Raw genomic sequence first — 23,663 nt, forward strand, 5'->3', positions numbered from 1 at the left:
CTCCATTAGGAATAGAAATAATAATATAAGGCCATTACACCTCAAAAATAATAACAACAGTAATAATCTTATCAATGCGGTACACAATATCTCTGCCGTTTGTCAGTGTAAATGTCTGTTCCCTAGTGACTCCTTGCCCCCAGTACAGCAGTGAATTAGTGATGCTGCTGCCAGCAGTCTTATGATGGAGAGACGAACAAAGAGGGCCAGTGTGAAGTAAACCATGGACATGATCACATTCTCCTCTTGTTCACAGATTAAAAACACACACTGTGCTTCAAATGTCATTTACGATGACAAATGTTCACTAAAAAATATAAAACAAAATATTTTTTACACAAATACATTCATCTGATATCACATAGGCGACAATTACTTACTTCAAAAACATAATTGTGCTTAAACTATAAAGGATTCTTTACCAGCAATAAAAAAAACATACATATATATGCTTGTACAGAAATTAATGAAAATCACCAAAGTCCTGTGTGATTTTCATTAATTTCCTGACACGCTGACCTAACATTGATGGTTACTGAAACAAAGGTTAAACATTCGCATGCATACAATTCTTAAAAAAAAGTTATACCTAAAATATAAAAAAACACATCAGGATGTCATTTAATTATGGCATTCAAGGGTCTGGTTGCCCAGGTAACAGGGATATGAATCATAACAACTGCGAAAATTCAATTTACATCCAGCCATTCAATGACATGATTATTTTGAATAAAGCCAATGATTCGGAGCGATAGGAATCAATTATGCGGTGGATCTAAATAAACGCTGAATAGTCAGCTATTAAGTGCAATTTAACACAAGAGAGTGAATCCTTGAAAAAACAGAATGAATACAGTGGTTTAAGCATTATAGCAATAAAGACAGCCAGGTTAAACAAAAGCTGTCAGAGATCAACAACTGGCTGATATTTGGTGACTGATTTCAAGGTTTATGACTGCAGTACACTAAAACATTACTGTGACTTGATGATTGGCTCATTTCCTTGGCAATGCTGTCTATGACTTTTAAGATTTTTCTTTAAACCCCACAAAAATCCATAAATGGAGAACAAATAAACTATCACACCACTAATGCCACAACTCGTTACAAATGCCAATGTACAACATGCAAACACAGTGCTCCCAGTCTCTAAATGATGCTGATCCACCAGCCCTCTGACCGGTGAGCAGATAAAAATCACACCAAGGTCACAGTGCTGTTGGCTCTACTGGAGAACATAGCAATACCAAATGTAGTGCTTTTTGAAGCACGGGCTGGTAATCCAAGGTTGGTCACATGGAGATAAAAATAGCCCCTAAATTCTTTGATGAGAGGAGAGGCTAAAGCCACAGACTATATTGAGATATTAGTGGCTTCCTAGTCTTGACAGCATGAACTTGGGAGGCACCGAATATCAGGGTCAGGAAAGCTAAACAACTTCAGACTATCTGAACAATTTTGATCATTGAGCTGGAAAATGGCCTGAAGTTTCTCGAAACCTCGGGAATCATTCCCGAAATAAACGGGCCCATTCGTGGCTCATTTTCCGCCCCTTTACAACAGTAAATGAAAATCAGACATGGTATTTTTTGCTAATTCCTGCCCTAAAGACAGACAGATTTTTTTTTTTCTCCATACTTTTTGTTCTCAAGCTCTTGAGCTTGTTGTTGCCCAAATATTGTTTGGGCTGGTTCCTATTACACAATGTTTTTAAAACAGTTAACTCAGCAATGGAGAGATTTTCAAAAATGGCCACATTATTTGGGTGGGTGCAATGTTTGTGTTTGTTTGTGAGTCCACAGGTTCACAGTAACTTTTTGGAAGAACGACTGATTTTATTTTTAGTGATCTGCAATACGCACGCTTTGAAAGGTGTGAGCAAAGGAAAGAACTCAGAAAGTGACATGAATAGAAATTTGAAAGAAAGAGAAACGTAGCGGCTAATCTGTCTTATTATGATCAATCAAATCAATGACAGCTCTCTACTATTTTAGGAAGCTATGTTTAGCTGCCTCCTGCCTGGCACACGGTCAAAGGATGATATCACTGTATATTAAATTCTCTAGTTGTACTTCCAGTAAATTTAGAACCAGACCAATTCATCATTGGCTGACTATTCTAAGGCACACTAAAATGAGAAGAGCCAAGCCTGTCCACCTTAAAAGCCAGTCCACCTTAGCAGGGCGAGTGAACCTTGGCTGATATACGTGCCGACGACACTGTGAAATGTAATTCAATGATAGTGTAGTAGATAAGGCCCGTCAAAAGTCAGCCTCAGACAATATTTATGGCTCGATGTAACACCAGACTAGATAAGTTCTTCCATTTTTTTACTCTTTCACATAACGCAATATCATATTGGAAATGGAGATGCTGCTCATCTCCTGAAAAGACCATAGTGGACTGTTTTTACAACACGACACATTCAAAAGTATTGTTGCCATCGATCAGCTCGTTGCGAAAAGGAGATACTTGATTTTTCACTGGAGTTCAGTCAATTTTTGCTCAGAACAATGCTCCATCATAGATCCCATATCCAGATGCAGTAATGACATCGGCCTAGATGAGAGCGGTGGCATGAAACCAAATACATTTACCAAAGTAACGTTATTTAGAGGAACATGTGCTTTATTAGAGTGTATCAATTTTCTGCTCCACTGCATTTGATTGAAATATTGCATATATGCTCAGTTTGTTTTATGTTTCATGTAATGGGGAGATGAGATAACAGAACAATGTTGTTTCTTGAAATCAGCTTTCCTGTGACAACAGTGAAATGGCGCCCATATGAAGATGTCAAACATAATAGATACGACACTACAAGTTAAATGATTATCTGTTTTGCTTACCTATGTAGGCTTTGAATGTTAAGCAAATAATGATTACAAATAATACCTGTCAAAATGTGAATACTGTGAAAATGTAATGGCTACTGATTTTGTTTCTGCTTACTATACTGGTTTCTATTAACCAAGCCCCAAATAAAGCAAAAGTGCAATTTAAGAATAAAAGCCAGATGGGCATCTGTAACTCCATTTACAGACAATAGCTTTTAACTTTGTAAGCACTTGGAAAAGATAAACTGAAAACCAGAAGGGATCAAACTGCACATGACTATAATGATTAAATATGCAAAATGGGTTCCAACAAAACTACCAACTACAGCACTACAACATTAAATATCCATGGTCTAATCTCATGCTAGATAACAACAGGGGGATTTTTTTTTTAAATAAAGTTTGGGTTCGGGACAAATGGGCAATCAGCTGCCCTGTCCATAAAATATAAATGAAATTGCGTCAAGCTCTGTGGCAAACTGAAAAGCAAGATTCAAAAATGGGATGTGTACAAAGTGTATCAACATACCCCTATGGAGCCTGTAACACTTTATATTTCGCCACCGCTAGTCTACGTCATGCTTATGATGTCAAACTGTAAATAGTGGCAGTTGAATGGAAAATGGGCCGCAGATATTATTCAACCCAACCCATTTCTTATGACTCATTGTGTAAATAACAGGCAAAAGCACTTTTACATAAAATAAGAGAAAGTATGGGGTCAATATGCCCCGTATGACCCCTAATGTGTCGATTGACATATTTTCTGCGCAGTCCGTAGGTAAACTTCAACAGAAAGCTGTGTTATAAAGTCCCAACACTGTTAGAAGTTAACTTAAATTGGACCCAGGAGCTAATCTGGCGGATTATCCGTGCTTTAATACCATTAGACATCTTCATACAACAAAGCCTGCAATTCGGTTTTTGATTATGGGGCTTAACAGGGCTACTTTAGCAGTAATATACAAAAAGGTATGATGCAGAAAATATCCTAAATGCCAGGAGATGAGTTGAACGGGCCATCCAGCCTTATCTGTAAACTCAGACGGACACTGAGTACATAGCAATCAACACAACACTGGAGAGCAGGCAAGACAAAGAAACCCCAAACTCAAGCCAGACTCCCCCTCTTGTTGACAGCGAAAACATTACCATCACACTCAGAGAGACGGAGAGCGTTTATGTTGGCGCTGCGTTTTTTACTTTGGCCAGAAAAAAACATCTAATGCCATGTCAGTTGTAAAATAAGAAGCAAGCAGCAGCCCAGCGACGGGCAGCTTTATGGTGATGGTTTGTTTACACCGATAGCGAGCTGGCTAGTCCGCTAACCACAGCTGCCACTGTTCGAAAGAAGCAAAATAACTCTTTAACCGAGATATTATGTGTTCTGACAACCCCCCTCGCTGAACGACCTGCCTTTAAACATCCCAAATGTACCCTCCGTGCGTCGGTCAAAGCTTTGTGGAGGGAAAAAAAAAGAAAGCTTTGTCTTCTCCTCGTCGGCTAGCAGATTATGCTCCTCTCTTGTTTTGACAGCCAGAATTAGCCGAGAAGCGAAGCTGCTAGCTGGCAGGTTACGTTCACATACCGCTAGGCGCTAACGTTACGTTAAGAAAGTCCTGTGTGAATGTAACCGTATGAGAATAAAACAGAAGCGACATCACCGACGGCCAATATTGGTTACAGTCAACTTATTTATTCACCTCGTTCCGACGTCTCAAACGTGATCCGTGTTCTTTGTAACGCGGCGCAGTTGGCAGAGTTGTGGTGCTTCGCTTCTCCTCTCCACTCTGAACGATTCCTTCTAAACTAGACTGGACTCAGAGACGTCGGAGTGAGGCAATCTGAACGTGACGCCCCTCGCATGAGCAACGGCTGGCCAATCGTATCCCTCGGAGAGATATAAGTGACCAATCGTAGCAGACCAGGAACAGGAAGAATCTTCGTACATCGCGAGTTGTAGTTTTTAAGCCTTTGAAACGTTCAGAAACGGGGCGCAGTAGTGGTTGATAAAGCGTTATTTCTGGGCCGAAACGTGTTTTTTTTCCGATCGTCCGCCTAATAACTTGCTAAGTGTGGCATTCTTTAAAATTGTTAATTTTCTTTTAAGTTCCTAAGCGATGGCGTTTGAGAGAAAAACTTGTTTGTCAAGTACCTACCATGTGGATATTAAACAAGTTTGGGCTGCTCAAACTTGTCTGCTGTCAGCATGTCGTCTATATAAAATGCCAAAACAATAATTGAAGAAGTAAAACATTGTATACATAGCATATATAAGGACGGCCATTGCAAATGCTTTTAAATAATTAAATCATTAAAAAAAAAAGTCAATTTTCAAGTACATGGTACATTTTTTTAAAAAAATGGTACTTTATGTATGTTGTAAAACCTAACAAACGATCACGCAATCTCAGAATCACCCTCATATTGCCTGGTCAAGTGTTTGATAAGATGAATATGCAAATATATTGGTCGTGATACAATGCCCCGGTCAGAAGATGTGGCACTTCTTTCAGCACAGTCATATTCAGTTTCACTAGTCTGGTTGGTCAAGTCTCACCACTAAACTCGTCCAAGAGATACGTCATACATTTTTTCTTGTGTGAAAAAAGTCCTTTATGTGGCCAATAAGTTTAAGAAATTGTTTATTTGACCAAACGGGTTGTTACTTGTTACCGGCTTGTTTTGTTATGAAGAAAAAGTGCAGGTACAGAGCGGTTTGTGGGTGATAAGATAAAAACATGCTGCAAATCATTTAGTTTGTTGTGTAACATCTGTTACGTCTCATGAAGAGACACCAGTTTTTAAATATTTCAGCCTCATGGCAGTTTCACTCTCTTTGCATAGCCTTATTTTCAGATTCCACCACATTGTGAAGTTTTTCTTTTTGCATGTTTGTGCAAGCCCATCTTAGACGCATTCGTCCATTTAATTAAACAATGTTTTTCCCATGCTAAAACTATAATTAGATGTGACTTTTAATTTGTGAGTTATTTGGTTTAAGTGGATGTTGTTAGATAAGTTACGCAGTACATACAGCACAGCGCAATAAACCCATTTTTTTCCATTTTTCACTTTTTTACTTAATTTTTTACTTTTTTTTTCTTTCTACATACTGATCTATTTATTCTTCTAGTTGTTATTTATATTTTTTATTTTTTATTTTTGTCATTGTAAACATTTGATGCATTCATAAAATAACCGATAATTTAATATCGCAATCACAATAATTAAAAAAAAAATCCCTATCACCCCTCAGGGGGGACAAGTGAGTTTCTGTTGTAATTGTTACCAACAAGTTTGTGCAGAATTCCAAACTACCACCCGTGTACAGAGATAAGATCTATAATGCAGTACAAGGAGATCTAGGTGGGTGAAAAGATCAGGCTGTCACCCATAAGATCATGATCCCCGGTAAGTAGGGCCGTCAGAAGAAACACGTGCACGCGTTGTGTGTGTGTGTGACTGTTGAGAAGAACGGACAACTAGATGTTATCCGCAACTTTAAATTCGCTTTCAAAGCAAATGGAATGCGGTCCGACCTCATTGCTTGAGAATCAGCTGGAAGCGCACTGTGGTTTTTATTGGCGTTCCGGGGACGCCATATCACACCATGTCTTTTCCCTTTATTGATTCAGTTGTTTTTCCAAAAATGTCCATGAAGGCTGGAATTAAGACTTTAAGTACCTCCTGGTGTTGTGAACAAATTTGAATTCATCTTTAATGGGATTCCTGGTGTTTGACAGTCGCTTCCGTAAAATATTTTGTTTGCTAGCGATGATCCAGAACATTTTAATTTGAAGCTCCTGTTGGATCTTTTTCAAACGTGTTTGCTTGATGGGGCTCGGGTTTACACCGATTTACTTTAACAACCGCAATATTTGAGATCAAACCTCATCAGAACCGTTCAGCCTGTGGAATGTTTTTTGTTTTTTTTTCTAATTGCAATGCACTGATCCGGATTAAAATATACATAAATGTAAATTCTGTACAATCTAGATCTGAGTGAAGAAGTTAAATTAAACTTGAATCATGTATCTCATTAATCACCTCTACAGCTTCATGCTAAGAGGATGAGATATTCTGGTGTGCCGGGACACACTGGTCCATTTTGCTCCAGACGAAGCTTGTCCAAAGCACATGGATGAATGAGCTTACTGATAAGATAAGTGGCTAAGCATTAGCGGTAAACTAAGGTTGTGCATGTGTGTATGTGTGTCCAAACAAAAGGTAATCTGCATCGCCAACAAAATATGAAATATATCCCAATAAAAAAAATAGATGGAACATTCTAACGACAACAGCTGTCGGCTAATCCAGAATTGCAAACGCACGTTCGCGTGCTATCGGACTCGATGCCTTACTTGCACAAACAGGACTTGCAGGTGGAACGCTGAAGGATGGCATCTTCTATCTGTGGATAGCTCCATGGCAAGCAGAAATTACACGGGACACATATATCGTACACCTCCGTGCTAAGAGGTGTGTCGGCTCTCTTTTTCCCCCCTGCAGAGGGGCCGCAACAAGGGGCCCGGGTGTGTTTTCCAGTTTGGCGAGAGCTTGGGCTCGCGGTCCATTTACTAAGTTTGATGGAGGGGGGGGTCATACGTTGTCTTCAGAATTAGCTGTATTAGCTGGAGACAATTGTCAGCTGTCAAGAGCGTGAATATCTCAATGCAGCTGCATCAGATCTTACCTCTTAATCAGCCTTGACAAATGAGCTCCAAAGCAGGTGTCAGAACTGTGAAGTGAAAGCAGTCTGAGCTGTGACTCAGGCACCCAAACCGCTGTGAAACGGCTACAAGCTGTGATGTGTTTGAACTTTCACCCACTTAACCATGTGGATCTTCACAGAAATAGCTGCAAAACACAGGGCTGCACAGAATCATCTATGTATGGAATGAAATGTCATCACAGATGTGTGTGTGTGTGTGTTTTCTCTTCTTGCTGGGGTTCCAGTTTCTCCGACTTGTGAATGTGACGCAATCACTGCGCTTCAGGCCTCTTTGCTCCACAACATGGTATTTTAGTCGCTTTGGACATTCTTGAACTGCTTGCTGGTCGCTCTTCTCTGGAACTTCTCTCATGGATTTAAATTTCCTGTTGCTGCGTCAGTGAACCCTGTACAGCCCCGCTTCATGTGATCCGGACTTTGATTTGCAGCCGCGTTGTTTTGCGTGGACTAAGCATATCTCGGCTTCTCGAGATGAAGTCCGGAAAAGCGTCTGGTCTGGAGGTTCTCTGCAAAGCAGAACCTCTCAAGTCGCCGATTGTCCTCCAACTACTCGCTCGCCGGTGATATGGCCAATGAGACGAGACCCATTTAAGTACCCGAGGCATTGCTGTTGCGGCTGCAAGATACCGTGGCACCAGCAAGCTGTCTCAGTCTCCGGTGAAGCTGATTCTGCCGCCCACTGAGAAGTGTGTTTTTTACAGATAGGGTCTGACACAGGATACTGTTTCAGACTTTGGTGAGATGGTGAGAAATCCACCCTGGCATGGAAGTTCTTTGCAAACATGTCTCTTCTACCCTCTCTTGTGTATCAGCCAATCCACCCCGCATCATCTGAGCAATGGCGTTTGCACATCTTGCTACTACTTCCCATTGCTACACGTCTTGCATCAGCACGCTGTCCTGAAGGCCCTCTGCTGTACTCAGGCCGAGATCTCCCTGGAGCCCGTGGTCGGTCTTGGGGCAATTTTGAGAGAATGAAAATGAGTGGCTGAACAAAGCTTGCCTCTTTTCACCGTGGCTGAAGGTCCATGCAGGGTTTAGTGTCGCCGTGAAGGGTTGGAACTGAACGCGGCCGCACTTGAACTTGCCGGGGGAGTGCAGATTTATCAGTCATCTTCAGGCCGCTAATGGCCTCCTCTCTGAAACGATGCTTTCGCTCTCCGGGTTTGTGTTGTGCGTTTGACCTGGGCTTTTCGCAGGCTCCTCCCGGCCCGCTGGAATCTTCCCAAAACCGTTTGTTAAAGAGCCACGTCTGACGCCTCCTTACAGATGGCGCTCGCGCATTCAAGAGAGCCAGAGCGGCCCGAGGTCACTGCTTTTATTCAGTTCATCAGTCAATCACTGCTTTACTAGTAGCGCAGCACTGAGCTAAAATATGCAATTTCAAAGCAATTTTTCTTTGTAATGCATGCAAGGGTGTTGTAGAGGATACATTCTTCCGACCCAGATATAGTGGGATTTTGCACTTAAAGCATGAAACCAGCACTGTCATTCTTACAAAATAAATATTTCAGAGATGAGCACAATACAACTAATAGCAGCACGACAGCAAATAGTTCCCACATGGACAAAGATTGGCGCTTAAAGGTTAAGTGATCAGTCCTGGTCCAGTGCAGAGGAGCATCTGATCCTCGCTAGTGGGGATCTTTGGTGAAGCGGCGGCGTGCACGCTAACGCAAACACGGTCGTCTATCAGGTGAGGGCGACTATGCAGACACAGGGTCACTTCTGCAGGACTATCATGCAGCTCTGGTCAGTGGTTTAATCCACTTAGCGGCAAGCGGCTAAAGGTAATGGGATTGCTAGTCGGCCCACACAACATACATCCTTTGGCATGACTCTGCACTCAATATTCACCTCGAAAAAGTTATCGGTGTTCCGTGTTGTCTGGTTAAGCTTTTAGGGGTCTTTCATTGTTTTTTGTCGGAAAAAAGCAAAGTCAAATCTGCCGATCTCGTATGTGTGTGAGGGGTTTTAAGGTTAACAAAAAATATGGAGAGAAACAACTTGAACAAGATGTTTTTCACACGTAAGTGGCTCGGCCTCTTCAGCGGAGCGTGGAAACAAGATGCACGCCCATCTGGAGAGGGAACAGAGGTCTCAGGGAGGTGCTAGAGAGCTAGGATTCAATATTAATTTCAAAAAGCGGGGGGGGGAGAGGATGAAGACGGGCGTACAATAACCATTGTGAATGATGGATATGTAAACAGTGAATCTTGAATTAAAATACAGGGCGCGTAACATTTTTAGGATTCCTCTAGAAGGGAGGTGTTTACTTCTTGCCTCAGCCAAAGATATTAAAGATATTTGGCTCATTTTATGTGTCGTACAAAGTCATTGTGTGTGTGTGAGGGGGAAAGGAAATCAAGTAGTGACACAGGAATTTTAAAAATTAGCTTTATGCTTCCATCTGCTCCATCGTACGAAATAGAAAGCCAAATAAAATTGTTTATATAAAAGCTTAAATGACATCCTGATGACTAGTTAGTGATCCGGAGGCCTTTGCATAACCGCCCGGGAAACACCGCGAACATTTGTTGCCATGACGATGTTGTTGCAACGAGCCCCTTAATATCGCAGAGGCAAACTGGGGATCAATTTTAACGTCAAATATGATATGTAGGTGGACCGAATTTCAAGAGAAGGTGAAGACAAACAAAACTCATTTTTGTTTTTTTGTGAGGAAATACAGCGTGCCATTATGGTTTATTTGCTAAAAACAAATAACAGCGCGAATAAAACCAGACATTAGGGCAGTGTAAGTGTGTAAGGATATTTGATTCATTCATAATCTATCCCACATTAACCGTCTCATTTACACACCTGGACCATTCAGGGTCTCCTCTGGACCTCCTGCCTGTGTTTGGACCGTGGGAGGAACCCCACGCAGACATGCTAACCGCTGCGCCACCGCGCATTTGATTAAATTGAAAATCATTTCCCAGAGTTCTAAACTGAGAAATCAAATACGAGCAGCTATTAAACTCCGCCCCCGATGAGCCAGCGGCAGAGCTGCATCCCCCCGCGCTTTGCTTCTTACTCGATTTAGCATCATTTTCCAAAACAACTCCTCCGAGACAAAGAGTTGTCTGTGGCCGTCGGGTCGGCGGGGACCGGAGAGGAAACACTGTGACTCAAAGACACAACAATGCCTTATTGTCCAAGGCTAATTTATCAAAAGAATATACAATAATACTCACGTACAAAACACGGAAAACAGATTGAAAAACAGTAATAAAATATATACTTTCTTTCTGTTGTATTTCTTTTTACGTATCCCAATATAAATTGCAGTCCGTTCTGTGTCATATTGTCCACGCTCACACATTCATCGTTTTTTTTTTTTTTTTTCCACAGCATGTTTCGGTCCCTTTCCCGTCGCCTGAGCTCATCCGCGTCTCGCCTCTGGAGAGTTACAACCAGACGTTAGATTACACATTCAATCTGGTCCGCCGGGTGTGAGATGCTCGGGGAAAACAACAAGTCCAGGCTCCGTTTTTTTTTTTTGATCGCTTCTGGACACGAGATGGAACGAGCTGCTTCTCGGGTTTCGCCGAATCGATCGATCTCAGGCGGGCGACGTGTGGAGAGAGAGGCAGAGCGGTATCGCCGTCACCGACGCTAACCTGACCCGTTGCGTAACAACACGAGATGAAGACGCGGTGCACGTGGTGTCATTAAGGCAGATACAGCACATTAATCTTACTGATGGCGGTTTTGTTCGCGTTTGTGTCGGCTGAAGGTCGCGGGGATGGGCCTTGAGAGGGCGCCGCTCGTTTAAACAGGCGACGTGTCGAGGCGAGCCTGGTTAACCCCTGCGGACGCACGCGTCAGGTCGGGCGCTCAGAGAAATCTGGAAGAAGCGTGCAGCAAAATCAGCTTTAATTACGGAATTTTGGATCTGCTCAGCTTGGTGAAAATCTCCCTCGATGGAAAATGATCTTTAACAATCCTCCCAAGACGTCTTTGTCTGAGAGGACGGCGTGTTTGCGCAACACCGGCCCGACCCGCCCGTGGGTTTCGAGGTCGAAAGTCACTCTCGGCAGACGCCGCCGTGTCATCCGGACGACTCCGAACTCCAATTGATTTATGGGATTTTTCCAAAACTCACAATAGATGGTAAGGAGTCCAAAGTGTGTCTGCTTGGTGCTTGGTTGTCGGGATGCTTCTGAAACCACCGCCGTAGTTGCTGTTTATTTATTACTTAGTTACATATTTATTTAATTTTCTCATCACGTCACAGGTGTCCCAGTTTTAGGATCCAGTTGCTCCAACTGCACCTGCCAAGTCCATCCTTGCTTTATGTCCTCTGTGCTTTCTCTTTCTCCTTCGGTCCTCCGGCAGGGTCGGGATATTATCCGGAAAACCAACGAGTGACGGTCGATCGGTGAGGGAAAAATAGCAATGAGTGTTAAAAATACAAAGTCAGAGCGAAAGCAGGAGGAAGACTTGGATGTCCCTGCTCGTGACTCTGCTGTTCACACAGAAAAACACTTAACGTGAAAGGCGGGAGATGAATAAACAAGAAAATAAAACTGCTCAAAAAAATGGAACCTGTACGCCTGAACTCATCCCAAGCAAGAACCTGCAACGTTCCCGTCGTCGGCGTTTCACCCTCCGTCTCCGACGCCCTCCTCGTCCCACTCTCCCCTCCCTCATTTTTCTTCCCTTTCCATGCGCGCGCCGTCCGTCGGCCCGCTATTTGCACACGAACTGGTCCACCAGCGACGTGCAGCGCTTGCACTTGACGTAGCAGCACCAGTGGAACTTGCAGTGGCAGCGCTCGTGCTTGTAGGTCTTGAACTGGTCGTATCCCCGACCGCAGCACATCAGCTCGCAGCCGTCCATACCCTCCGAGGTCTTGTTGCAGAGGCGGCCTTGTGTTCCCAGAGAGCCCGTGGTCTCGTTGTAGATGCAGTAGTCCGGGCTCGGGTCGATATAGACCAGGTCCTCCTGGGTCGGGGAGTTGAAACGCTTGTCCACTAGCTCCAGCTTCCCCTGGATTAGGAAACGGGTAGAAAATCACTTTTCGGGATTAATCGTCCGGCCGGCGACGGTCGCTCGAAGGAGCTTTCGGTACCTTTCTTCCGATGCGCATAGCGGCGGCGCTGTCGTACTTCTCCTTGAGGAACTCTCCCACCCGTCTGAAGTCGGCCAGCTGGAGCCAGCAGGTCTTCAGACTGCAAGAGCCCGAGACGCCGTGACATTTGCAGGCCACGTTTGCAAGGTTATAAACGGCCTAAAAGGGGAGACACAGAACTGCAGAGATGATGTGGACTGCACGCATCAGAAATCATAACGCAATGCTGCAATGTGGGTTTTTTCCATGAAGAGGACCATCATTGCCGGACCAAAATCGTACACATTAAACATTCAAAACGAACACGACAAACGAAATATTAAACATTCTGTTACGATTCGAGATTCAAAGGTTCCGGGGTAAAGAGGTGAAATTCCTACTTTGCTGTCCGCAATGCATTTGGATATGTGCCGATAGAAAGAGTGTAAACATTATTATAAAGATGATTATAGGTATAAGCATGAATGTTGCAACATGAACAGTGGCAGTGCAATAAGACGTGAGTGCAGCTTGGTGTGCAAGGATGAGTGCTATTTAAGTGGCAGTAGACTTTACATGTTCATGCATAACAGTGCTAACACTATAAATAAATAGGTACGTAAAACAATATGACAATATATAAACAGTATAGAGCAGGGGTCGGCAACCTTTACCACTCAAAGAGCCATTTGGAGCTGTTTCTCCACAGTAAAAGAAACACTGGGAGCCACACAATATTTAAGAATAAAAATGGCGTATAAGGTTTTTTTTTTTATGCCTTTATGCTATATATAAACAAATCACGCGTTGCATTTTTTTAAATATTTAAAAATATTTTGAGCTCCGAAAAAAAAGACGTTGGGTTGAAGGTTACTTTTAAGCAAAATACTATTTGAGTCCTCCTCAAACTTAAATGTCATCCTTTTACTGCCGCGTGCAGTTGCTTATTAAGAGCGACAAAAATATTTTAACATGTTTGATTAAGATCAGGGGTGTCAAACATTATTGCTAACGAAATAGCATTAGCATCAAAGCAGTATTCCGACGGCGACTTTGTAAAAAGATGCAGGATGAAGGCGGCTGAACTCGTGTGTCTCGAGAAGCGACAAGCTCTCGCTTAGCAGAGATGATTTCTGAACTATCGGCAAATTTAGACAGCAAATTGAAACGGAGAGTCGAGTCATTTTTTTGCATTTTCTGTTGCAATTGATGAGAGCGCCGACATCACAGATGTTGCTCAACTTGCCATGTTTATTTGTGGAGTTGATGAGACATTGACTGTTGCTTAAGAGTTTCTTGGCCTATGATGACCTCTGACCTATGAGGTGCCTATGATGGACACCATAATAGCTGAGCATATTTTTGGCTGTGTCGTTGCATAAATGTGAATGATAAAAGTAAATTTTCCGTTTGTCTTTGGAGAAGGATTGTTTGTTAAATTTCAAGATTTTCCTAATGTTCTTGTACTTTTTGACACCAAAACAAAGGAAAGACATGATATTTTGGTTATCTATTGCTGAGTATGCTGTAATTTTAAAGGTCTGGCCCACTTGACATCTACCGAGGCCGTATGTGGCCCGCGATGTGGAATAGTTTGTTATAAAATCCCCATAATAATCCAATTTAAAATTACATTTTCAAAATGAACGAACTAAAATAAAATAAGTTTTCAGTAAATAGTCGTTCATTACTTTCAATAGCCACAGGGAGCCGCATCAGAGGGATATATATAGATATTGCAAAAAAATTGCAGCGAACAACAGGAATACTAGTGGTGGTCGCCGTGCAGTAGTGACAACCTGTGGTGTCTGAGTGGTCAGATGTGTGGGAGGGTGAGCGAATAAATGAAAGAGAAGCCTATCGAGTGCAGAACTGGGTATTAAATAGTCGAACAGCAGCTGTCAGGAAGGACCTGCGGAATCTCTCCTTCACACACTTGGGGTGAGGGAGTGTGTCGCCGAAGGAGCTCCTCAGTGCCATCATGATGTTCTGCTTGGGGTGGGAGGCGTTGCTCATCACAGATGCTGAGTCCAAGGGACCTTTCCTGCAGAGAGCATCCATGTTCTGAGACCAGTCCAATTTATTGTTCAGGTGAAACACCCAGGTACTTGGAAGAAGACATTTTCTCGATGTCCGTCCCCTGGATGTTCACTGGTGTCGGGGTGTGTCCGTTCCTGCAGAAGTAACCCTCACCCTTGACTCGTACATGAATTTAAGTGACATCCCATTCCTAATCCATAGGGTTCGATAAGATGTGGATCCACCCTTTGCAGCTGGAACAGCTTCATCTCGCCTGGGAAGGCTGTTCACAAGGTTCAGGAGTGTATTTATGGGAACTATTGACCATTCTTCCAGAAGCTGCTGTTGGATGAGAAGGCCCGGCTCTCAGTCTCCGCTCTAATTCATCCCAAAGGTGCTCTACGGGGTCGATTCATCCACACCAGACTCCGTCATGCATGTCTTTATGGAGCTTGCTTTGTGCACTGGTGCACAGTCATGTTGGAAAAGGAAAGGGCCAGCGCCAAACTGGTCCCACAAAGTTGGAAGCGTCGTCCAAAATGTCTCAAGCTTTCGGAGTTCCTTTCACTGGAATCTCATGAACCTGAGAAACAAGCCCACCCCATAATCCCCCCCCTCCACCCAACTTCCCACTTGGCACGATGCAGTCAGACAAGTAACGTTCTCCTGGCAACCGCCGAACCCAGACTCGTCCATCAGATTGCCAGACGGAAAAGCGCGATTCGTCACTCCAGAAAACGCGTCTCCACCGCTCTAGAGTCCAGTGTCGGGGTGCTTTCCGCCGCTGCATCCAACACTTTGCATCGCACTCGGTGACGCCTGGCTTGGAAGCAGCCGCTCGACCGTGGAAACCCATTCAATGAAGATCTCTGCGCGCTGATCTTCAGCTCATCTGAAGGACACGTGAAGTTTGGAGGTCCGTGGCCGTTGACTCTGCAGAAAGTTGGTTATCTCTTCGCACTCTGCGCCTCAGCGTCCGCAGACCCCACGCCGTCAGTTTACGTAGCCTGCAACTTCATGGCTGTGGCGTCTTCTAATCCATCTGACAGTTGACTGTGGAATATTCAGGAGCGAGGAAATTTCACGACTGGATTTGTTGCACAGGTGAATTCAGGAATTCAGCCATTCTTTCACAAGTGTTTGTATAAAAAAAAAAAAAAAAAAGTCTGCATGCCCAGGTGTTTGATTTTATACACCTGTGGCCATGGAAGTGATTGGAAAACCCGATTCCCATGATTTGGACGGGTGAACCCATGCTTTTGGTCTTATCGTATACAGGAATGTCTCAGAAAGTTAGAATATTGTGATAAAGATCTTCTGTAATGCAATTAAAAAAACAAAAATTACTTTTTCATGATATTCCAATATTTTGAGATAGGAATTTTGAGTTTTCTTAAGATGTACACCATAATTAGCAGTATTGAAATAATAAAAGGCTTGCAATATTTCAGTTGATTCGTGATGAATCCAAAATGTATGACATTTTTGTTTTTGTACTTGCATTACAGAAGATTAAGAACTTTATCACAATATTGTAATTTTCTGAGACAGTCCTGTATAAATAAGACATGCACCAATCACCATCCAGGGTGAGGAGGTGGAGATGCTGGACTCCTGCAAGCACCGCTCTGTTTCTGTTCTTATCCATGTTGTCATTTTGGTTTTCTATTCTCACTTTTGCTGTCTTTTTTTCCCACATTCTGTTATCTATTTGTTGTTCACCCTGCTGTCTATTTATTTGTGGGTGTCTTTTACTATCTTTTAATTGACTCTTATTTATATTTATACTCACATTTAACTCTAATTCTATTTTTTTCTCAAGAAAAAATAAGCTAAAAAAATGAAAAAAAAATATTGATACTCCGATAAAAGAATTTCCCACAAACTCAAGGCCGGCGGGCCAAATGTGGCCTGCCACGTCGTTTTATGTGGCCCGCGAAAACGTCATAAAAGGTCTGATCGTCTTAAAATATGCAACACAAAACTACATTTCCCACAATTCATGCTGATCATGAAGGCGTCCTGCGATTACGTCACAGTGCAGCCACACTGATGACCTTTTCAATGAGCGGAATTGAGAAATACAAATGATCCCTAAATGTCCAGGAAGAAAAAAGTCGATGCAGATGGAAGTCTGTTTCAAGAAAGATGGGAATGCATGTGTAACATTTTGGATTTAAATGAGTTATTTAACATGAAGGAGTATTTATATTTATACTGTTACAGTTACATGTGGCCCAATTCAAAGTCTACTGATGTGGCCCTCGGTGAAAATGAGTTTGACATCCTTGCCCTATGGGGATCAATAACATTTATCTTATCTTATCTTATCTTATCTTATCTTATCTTATCTTATCTGCTCCTCTGTCATGGACAATAAGTTCTGTGGCTCTGCTGCCATCTAGTGGCGCTTATATGTAACTGCATCAACCGATGTATGATGAGCGTGTGAAACACAATCTGAATAAACAGCACTTAAAGATGGTAATTGTTCTGTTAAACATTTTTATAAGGTTAAAGTATTCATCCTTAAGTTTTATTTCAATGTGTTCGTTTTCACGCCAAAGACTGACATGTTTTCCCTGTGTTGCCATGGCTCGGATTGACGCAACATCTACAGCCTTGTGCTGATATTACATCTGCTGCTGATGTACTGGAAACAGAACATTTGGTGACAGCTGTGCTCTGTGTTCCCGTTGAGGCATTTCCTCTTTGAATTTGCTTCGCGCCGCTTTCGTCTGTTTCCAGTTTTCTGTCGTCACAGCGTGGCGTTTGCGGGACTCGCTCTTAATGGCGCGACGCAATAGACAAACAAAAGGGGAGATGCTTAGCAAAGGAAGCGCTTTATTCGGGCTGCTTTGCAAAAATGAAAACAGACATCTGAGTCCATATCAGACTGTCCTGTCATAATAGACAAATTGTAGTGCATCTACTCATTTCCCATGCTAGATATCTCCAGTTTAGGTTGCTTCCAACAAGGTTTCATTTGTTCCCTTATTATAGCCATCTCTCACAATTAAGCGGCAATTTAACCTTGACATATCCAGATTCTCCCGAAGAGTCCGGCTGTCCGCCGTCATTTTTATGGCGACTTTGTGGTCTTTACATTATCTTGTTCACACGGCAGATTAAGATTTATGGCTCTAGCAGCAGTGAACTTTGGGGGCGGAGGGGGAGTCGTTCACCCCTGCAGCTTTGTCGAGCCGAGCCAATTCCATTACCCCTGCCCCCCACCTCCACACACACACACACACACACACACACAAGCGCACACACAGTGCATGCATTCATAAGCGGGATGCTGTTACTACGTCACGTGTTTTTTGGGAACATTATCCTCCGAATTAATGATTTCTGACGCGCCCTCACGCAAATGAAAGCTGTCATTCCGTCTCCAAACGTTGCCTGATCTCAATTACCTTTTCACCTCTGTTAACCCGTGCCCCCCAAAACACCCCCGACCCCAACCTCTCACCTCCGCGCTCCCCTCTCTCTTCCTACCCAGCAGGCATACCACTCGCCACCCTCCAATCCTGTCATTCAACCCCCGTGACCCCCCAAGACAGACGGACAATGACATTTTGTCCCTCCTTTCCGAGGGTTTCCAAGGATCCGTTCTATTTGATTTCACCTTTTTTTTTTTTCCCGGCAAATAATCGAAACAAGGAGGAGAGATTTTGTTTGATTTGTAAATTCTTCCACAGGGATTATCTCAGTGACAGTCCAACTGCAGCTTTAGCAAAGTCTGGATTGCGCTCAGGCTTTTTTACAGAATCTGATGTTTAATAGATGTTTGCTTTTGCACAGATGAGGTTCATTAAATGTCCGGGAAATTGATCTATCCCTCTAAAATGAGGATCTCACGTCACCATTTTTAAGGTACGACGGTGTTTGACGACAATACGAATTCTTTTGATGATCAGAAGTTTTATTTTTCTTTTTTTCCTCTGTCACAATTTCACATGGACGTTGTAAAAATGGCCAATTCTTCGCAAAACGAAAGTAAATTTCCATAAAAATTTACCATTTAACATTATCTTTATGCTATCAAATCCAAGTCTCTGTGTGTGTGCGTGCGTGTGTGTGTGTGTGTGTGAGTGTGTGTGTGTGTGTGTGTGTGTGCACGTGTCTGAGTCACACTGCGCTATTAGGTAGGTCATGCCTGCTGGGTGCTGTGACACCGGACCTGATGAACACACACACACACACACACACACACACACACACACGCACGCAGAGCTCTCACCAACCCGTAACCCTGTCTGTGCAAAACCCTTTTTGTGCCTGACTCGGGAACCGTGTCTCTGCCACAGATGACTGACTGCGTGTGTGTGTGTGTGTGTGTGTGTGTGTGTGTGTGTGTGTGTATGAACTGTTCAAGAAAATGTATCGGGGATGAAAGAGCGTGAATGTGCCCAGCCTTTGTGACAGAGCGGGCTGTGGGAGCGGGAGGGTCTTTTTCATTTATCGGATGATATCATTTTTTAATACAAACAGACGTGTTTTCATTTACTATTCAAATGACTTTTCTCCCGTGCTATTTTCCGATCTGAATCATCATCACTGAGAAATTAGCCGTGGAGGCAACGGAAGGATCTAAAGTGGCAGAAAATCCCGGTCATCACGGGGATTGGAAAGCGTCACACACTTTACAGCGACCTCCTTTCACAAACCGGCTTTTTTTTTTTTCCCCCCCAAATCAAACAAGTCACAAGAGACAATGGGTAACAAATGGGATGACGGGACGGACAGACAAGGCGTCTCCTGAGGAACCCCTCCCTCTCGGGCTGGACGTGAACATCCAGCCGCTCTGCTGTCTGCGTGATGAGCCTCATTTGATTTGTGTGAAATGGAGTCGGCGGGGCCTCGGCGGCTGCCGGCGCACATGTGTGTGTGTGCGTCTTTGAGAGTCGCGGGACTGTGACGGAGGTCCATCCCTCACCCTGTGTCTGTCTGCACACACACACACACACACACAGAGCGCGGTCGGCCTTTTGCACAATGAGCCAGCGCACACACACACACATGCACGCATGGACACACACTGCGACACACCCCTGTCACCTCCACAAAAGCCCCGCGGTTCGCCTTATTCAACCGAGCAAGACAAATCCCGCTTAGGACAAACCAGCGTGTCCAAAAAGAGAGAGAGGGAAATACTAGCTCTCCTCTTTTTGATCCCTCCCTTCGCCTTTCTTCCGTTTCGACGGACAGACAACAATGAAGGAAGGGATCAAAAAATAAGAGAGAGAGGCGAGAAACTCTGTCAGAAAGTGTGTGTCATGCAGCCGGCCAGAGGCATAGTGTGTGTGTGTGTCCATACAAAGCTGTTGCAGTAGATCTTTCCCTCTCATACACTCCCTTATAGCCCCAACGGGACCCTCAGCAGAAACACAACCTCTCCAGACCCTCACCTTTAACCCCTGAAACACACACTCACAAAACCAGGCTCACTGTCTCACACACAAATCAAATGGAGGTGAGTTTTGCGCGCACACACACACACACACACACACACACCAAACACAAGCGTCTCTGTCTTGTAAACAGCTTAAACAAAGATTCTCGAGCAGAAGATAAACACATTCTCCCGATCCGCCGTATACCAGGACGGGCAAATGGATCTTTTATGAGGGTGTGTAAGTGTGTGTGCGAGCGTGCACGTGAATCCAAGCTGAAAGGTTCCTTGAAGTGTGTTTCTCACGGCGTGAGCGCTCCCCACCTGAGCACCCAGGGTCACCTGGACGGCGAAGTACGAAAACCCCGGCAAGCTGCTCCCACTCCTTCTGGAAACATCCGGAGACGTACTTGAGGAGAAAAATCCACGGCTGCGTCGCGGACGCGCTCGGCGTGCACGAGCGTCGCTCAAGTGGAATGCGCGTTGACCGGCTGACCCAGCCAAACTCCAAGGGCGTTAGCTGCTCTACCATTTGGACCCTCTCAATAAATAACCTTCACAAGGGACTCAGACAAATAGCAGCGGGTCAGGCGACCGGGGGCAACCTTGACTCACCCGCGCATTCCTCGCCAATATACAACGGGGGTGGGAAAGGGGGGGACGGGACGCGAAAGCCTCCCTTTTTAGATGTTTAGGCAATAAAAAAAAAGAAAACACGGCGTCGCCATCCGTACCTGTCTCCCCGCTTCGTTGTTCTGCAGGTTCATCAGGGTTCTGGAGTGTTCCGCCGATCCACGCGGGTAGTTCTTCTCCCTCTCCCGGGCGTCGACGAACTCCCGCGCGAAGCGGTAGCCGTAGTGCACGTTGTCGCCGCAGCCCCCCCACAGCCAATCCCGCGGCAGATCCCGCGGGCGATTCGATCGGCTGCAGCCGCAGGTGGAGAGCTCGCCCTCCCTGCAAGCCCGGCTGATGGCGTTGACCACGCCGGCCGCGCTGATGGCGTACGTGAAGGCCGTTTCCCTGGAGCCTGCAGAGGATAGGCCACAGAATCCACAGCTTAGTATTTTAGCAGTACATTTTGCTCGCTCTAAGCGATCTCAGGCGAAACTGTTCTCAGTTCTACTACCTCAGTGGTGGAACAAACTTCCGGAAGCAACAAGACTAGCATCGTCTCTCTCAACCTTCAAGAAACAGGTAAAAACTTTTCTCTTTCAGGACTTTTTACTGCGCTGATGCCCCAGATCAGGTTAGGCACCAAGTTAGGCTATGCAGTGTGTGTGTGTGTGTGTGTGTGTACGTTTGTGTATGTCTTGGTCAAAAAACAAAACAAAAACTCACTAACCCAACCTTACTGTTCTGTATATTTCTTGTGCATCGTGTATTTGCAAGTGTATTTGCAGTCCTTATGTCCTCTATTGTAAGTCGCTTTGGATAAAAGCGTCTGCCAAATGCAATGTAATGTAATGTAATGTAGTATTCATTCGTGTGTGTGTGTGTGTGTGTGTGTGTGTGTGTGGCCGCTTCGGTTTGCCCTCCCTCACACATGCAAACCGCCCCCGCGCCCCGTCCCGACCCACAATAGACAATAGACGTGATTTGAGGCTTAAAGCCGGCCTGGTTAATCTCAGTTTGGCGAGTTTAGGAGGCGCCGCCGCCCCGGCAGGAAGTGCACTTGTTCAGCGTCCGTCTGGAAAATGTCGCCGCTTGTCATTGACTGATACAAATAAAATTTAAATAAATTACAGATTTAAAAAGGTTGGGTTTTAGAGAAAAGCGTACCCTTACTTTTTCTGGGGAGTTACATTCCAAGACCCAATGCGAAAAGTGAATTTCCGCAAAGTAGAGATGTGATAATTACCTCACTCAACCCTTTAGTGGGGTTTTATTCTTCAGAAACATCATTTTAGGCAGTTGCTGCCTCTGCTTTTTTTTTCTGGTTGAAATGGTTTTATAAACCGCCGTTCCCCTGTGGACCCACCGAAACCTATCGCCGTCCCGATCTTTCGACCAATTTTGCCGCAAGAGATCGGTCTCTAACGTTTCTTCTTCTTCTTGTCGCTTCTCTTCCTCCGTTAGCGGATCTGAATGTCGGAGAATATTTATCTTTTAAATGAATTTTAATTTAATTTTACCTTTTTTTTTTTTTTTTTACAGTTTACAGTTTACAGTTTTTTTCTTCCTAGGCCAGAATATGGCTATTTCATCATGAAAAAAAAAAAAATCAAATATCGGGAAAAAAAAAACACGAAAGAACGATAAATAGCGAGAACCGAATGACAAAAAAAATAAATAAAACAATCCCATGAGGGAGCGAATACTCCCAGAAATATCAAAACAAACTGGTGTATTTAACTTTTTTTTCCAGGTAGGGTGAAATATGTCAAAATGATAAAAGATATGGCGATGTTCCCGCCTTTATTATTGTTTTTAATTTTGAATGAATGAATAAATAATTCAGCGGTCAGGTAAGGCTCCTGAAACGACGGATTGGCTTCGCCGACACAATCTAGATCACGGCGGTCGCTCGACAAATCAGTAGAAACGATTAATCCTTTGGAAGCAATGCAACAAAAGGTTTGCGCTGCTCCGTGCGAAAACGAAAAAGGAAAAAAAAAAACAAAACAGACACTTAAAGCCCTCGCGGTGGAATTTGAGATTGTTTTAGGGCCTCCCTGTAAAGTCCTGCTCGGACGGCGCAGACAGCTGCCCCGGTAATAAGCGCTTTGCTCCGAGTAACCAAACAAAACAAGCCTGTTGTCTTATTCCGGGGATTTGTTGCTTTCTCATAACGCAAAAGGCATCTGCACACAAAGTTAATAAAATCCTAATGGCATTTTTAAGGGTTTTGCAAAAGATTACATTATGACGTTTTATTGTCGAACGGCGCTTTTATTCACATACGAGATGAATCCAGCGCCTTTTAAGGAGGAGCAATAAGAATATCTAAAGTCTGACACTGTCCGAGTCCAGCGCCAGAGGCTCCACCGAGGCCGATAATGATCATTTCGGAGAAGAATATGCAGATTTAACCAGACTGAGTCATTCTTCATCTATCGCCGCTATCTGGATTTAGAGGTCTGACAAATGTGTTTGTAATAAACAGCCACGGACAAAGAAACCGCATTGCAGATTTTCCACAGCGGGGAAAAAAATAAAAAATCCCGCCTCTCGGCGGGGACGGGGCCGAGAAGGCCGAGCGGAGAGGAGCCCGGAGCCGAGGGCCCCGGCAGGTAGGGGCCTCGCCGCTCCAAAACTATGCAGTTTACGCTTGAACCGCAAACCGCCGCCTGGTATTTCTGGTTTCGGGTGAGTTTTATTGGTTTTCCTTTCAGAGCGGTGGAGCCTCCTCCGGCCCCTTCTGACGACCCACAGGCTCAAACACACCAGATAACTCCAGGTTTTCGACGCTCAAATCCGGCTCTGCTCGCACTCTCACACGAGATTTGTTATTATTGTGATGTAAAACCACGGGTGGGAAGGATTTTACTGCTCATTCATTCATCCGTGCATTACTTATTCCTCCCATCCTGCACATAGAGACATGCAACCATTCACTCCGTCATTAAAGGTTCGCTCCGGAAAGGAGGGGAAGATACGGGAAAGATGGCAAGATAT

The 23,663-nt window shown here is 44.1% G+C and overlaps 2 protein-coding genes across 5 annotated transcripts in view; both read right to left on the reverse strand.

Annotated features, from left to right (window-relative positions):
- adipor2 (adiponectin receptor 2) overlaps positions 1 to 4,643 on the reverse strand; it is a 28,158-nt gene extending 23,515 nt beyond the window's left edge. Inside the window, exon 1 of one of the 2 annotated variants that reach the window (XM_086147191.1) lies at positions 4,541 to 4,643. The gene's annotated coding sequence lies outside the window, so the exon portion shown is untranslated. The remainder of the gene's footprint in view (positions 1 to 4,540) is intronic. The other variant, XM_086147192.1, reaches the window with a different exon arrangement.
- Positions 4,644 to 11,796: 7,153 nt separating this feature from the next.
- wnt5b (wingless-type MMTV integration site family, member 5b) overlaps positions 11,797 to 23,663 on the reverse strand; it is a 46,221-nt gene continuing 34,354 nt past the window's right edge. For all 3 annotated transcript variants that reach the window (XM_086147205.1, XM_086147204.1, XM_086147206.1), the window contains exons 5-7: positions 20,783 to 21,075; positions 12,653 to 12,811; positions 11,797 to 12,570 (exon numbers count right to left, since the gene is read on the reverse strand). In XM_086147205.1, the coding sequence (XP_086003331.1) occupies positions 12,271 to 12,570; positions 12,653 to 12,811; positions 20,783 to 21,075 (752 nt within the window). In that variant the 3' untranslated portion in view covers positions 11,797 to 12,270. The remainder of the gene's footprint in view (positions 12,571 to 12,652; positions 12,812 to 20,782; positions 21,076 to 23,663) is intronic.

This window comes from Fistularia commersonii, chromosome 5, assembly GCF_037954325.1.
Source record: "Fistularia commersonii isolate RoL2024-O1a breed Wild chromosome 5, RoL_Fcom_v1.0, whole genome shotgun sequence".
NCBI lineage: Eukaryota > Metazoa > Chordata > Actinopteri > Syngnathiformes > Fistulariidae > Fistularia > Fistularia commersonii.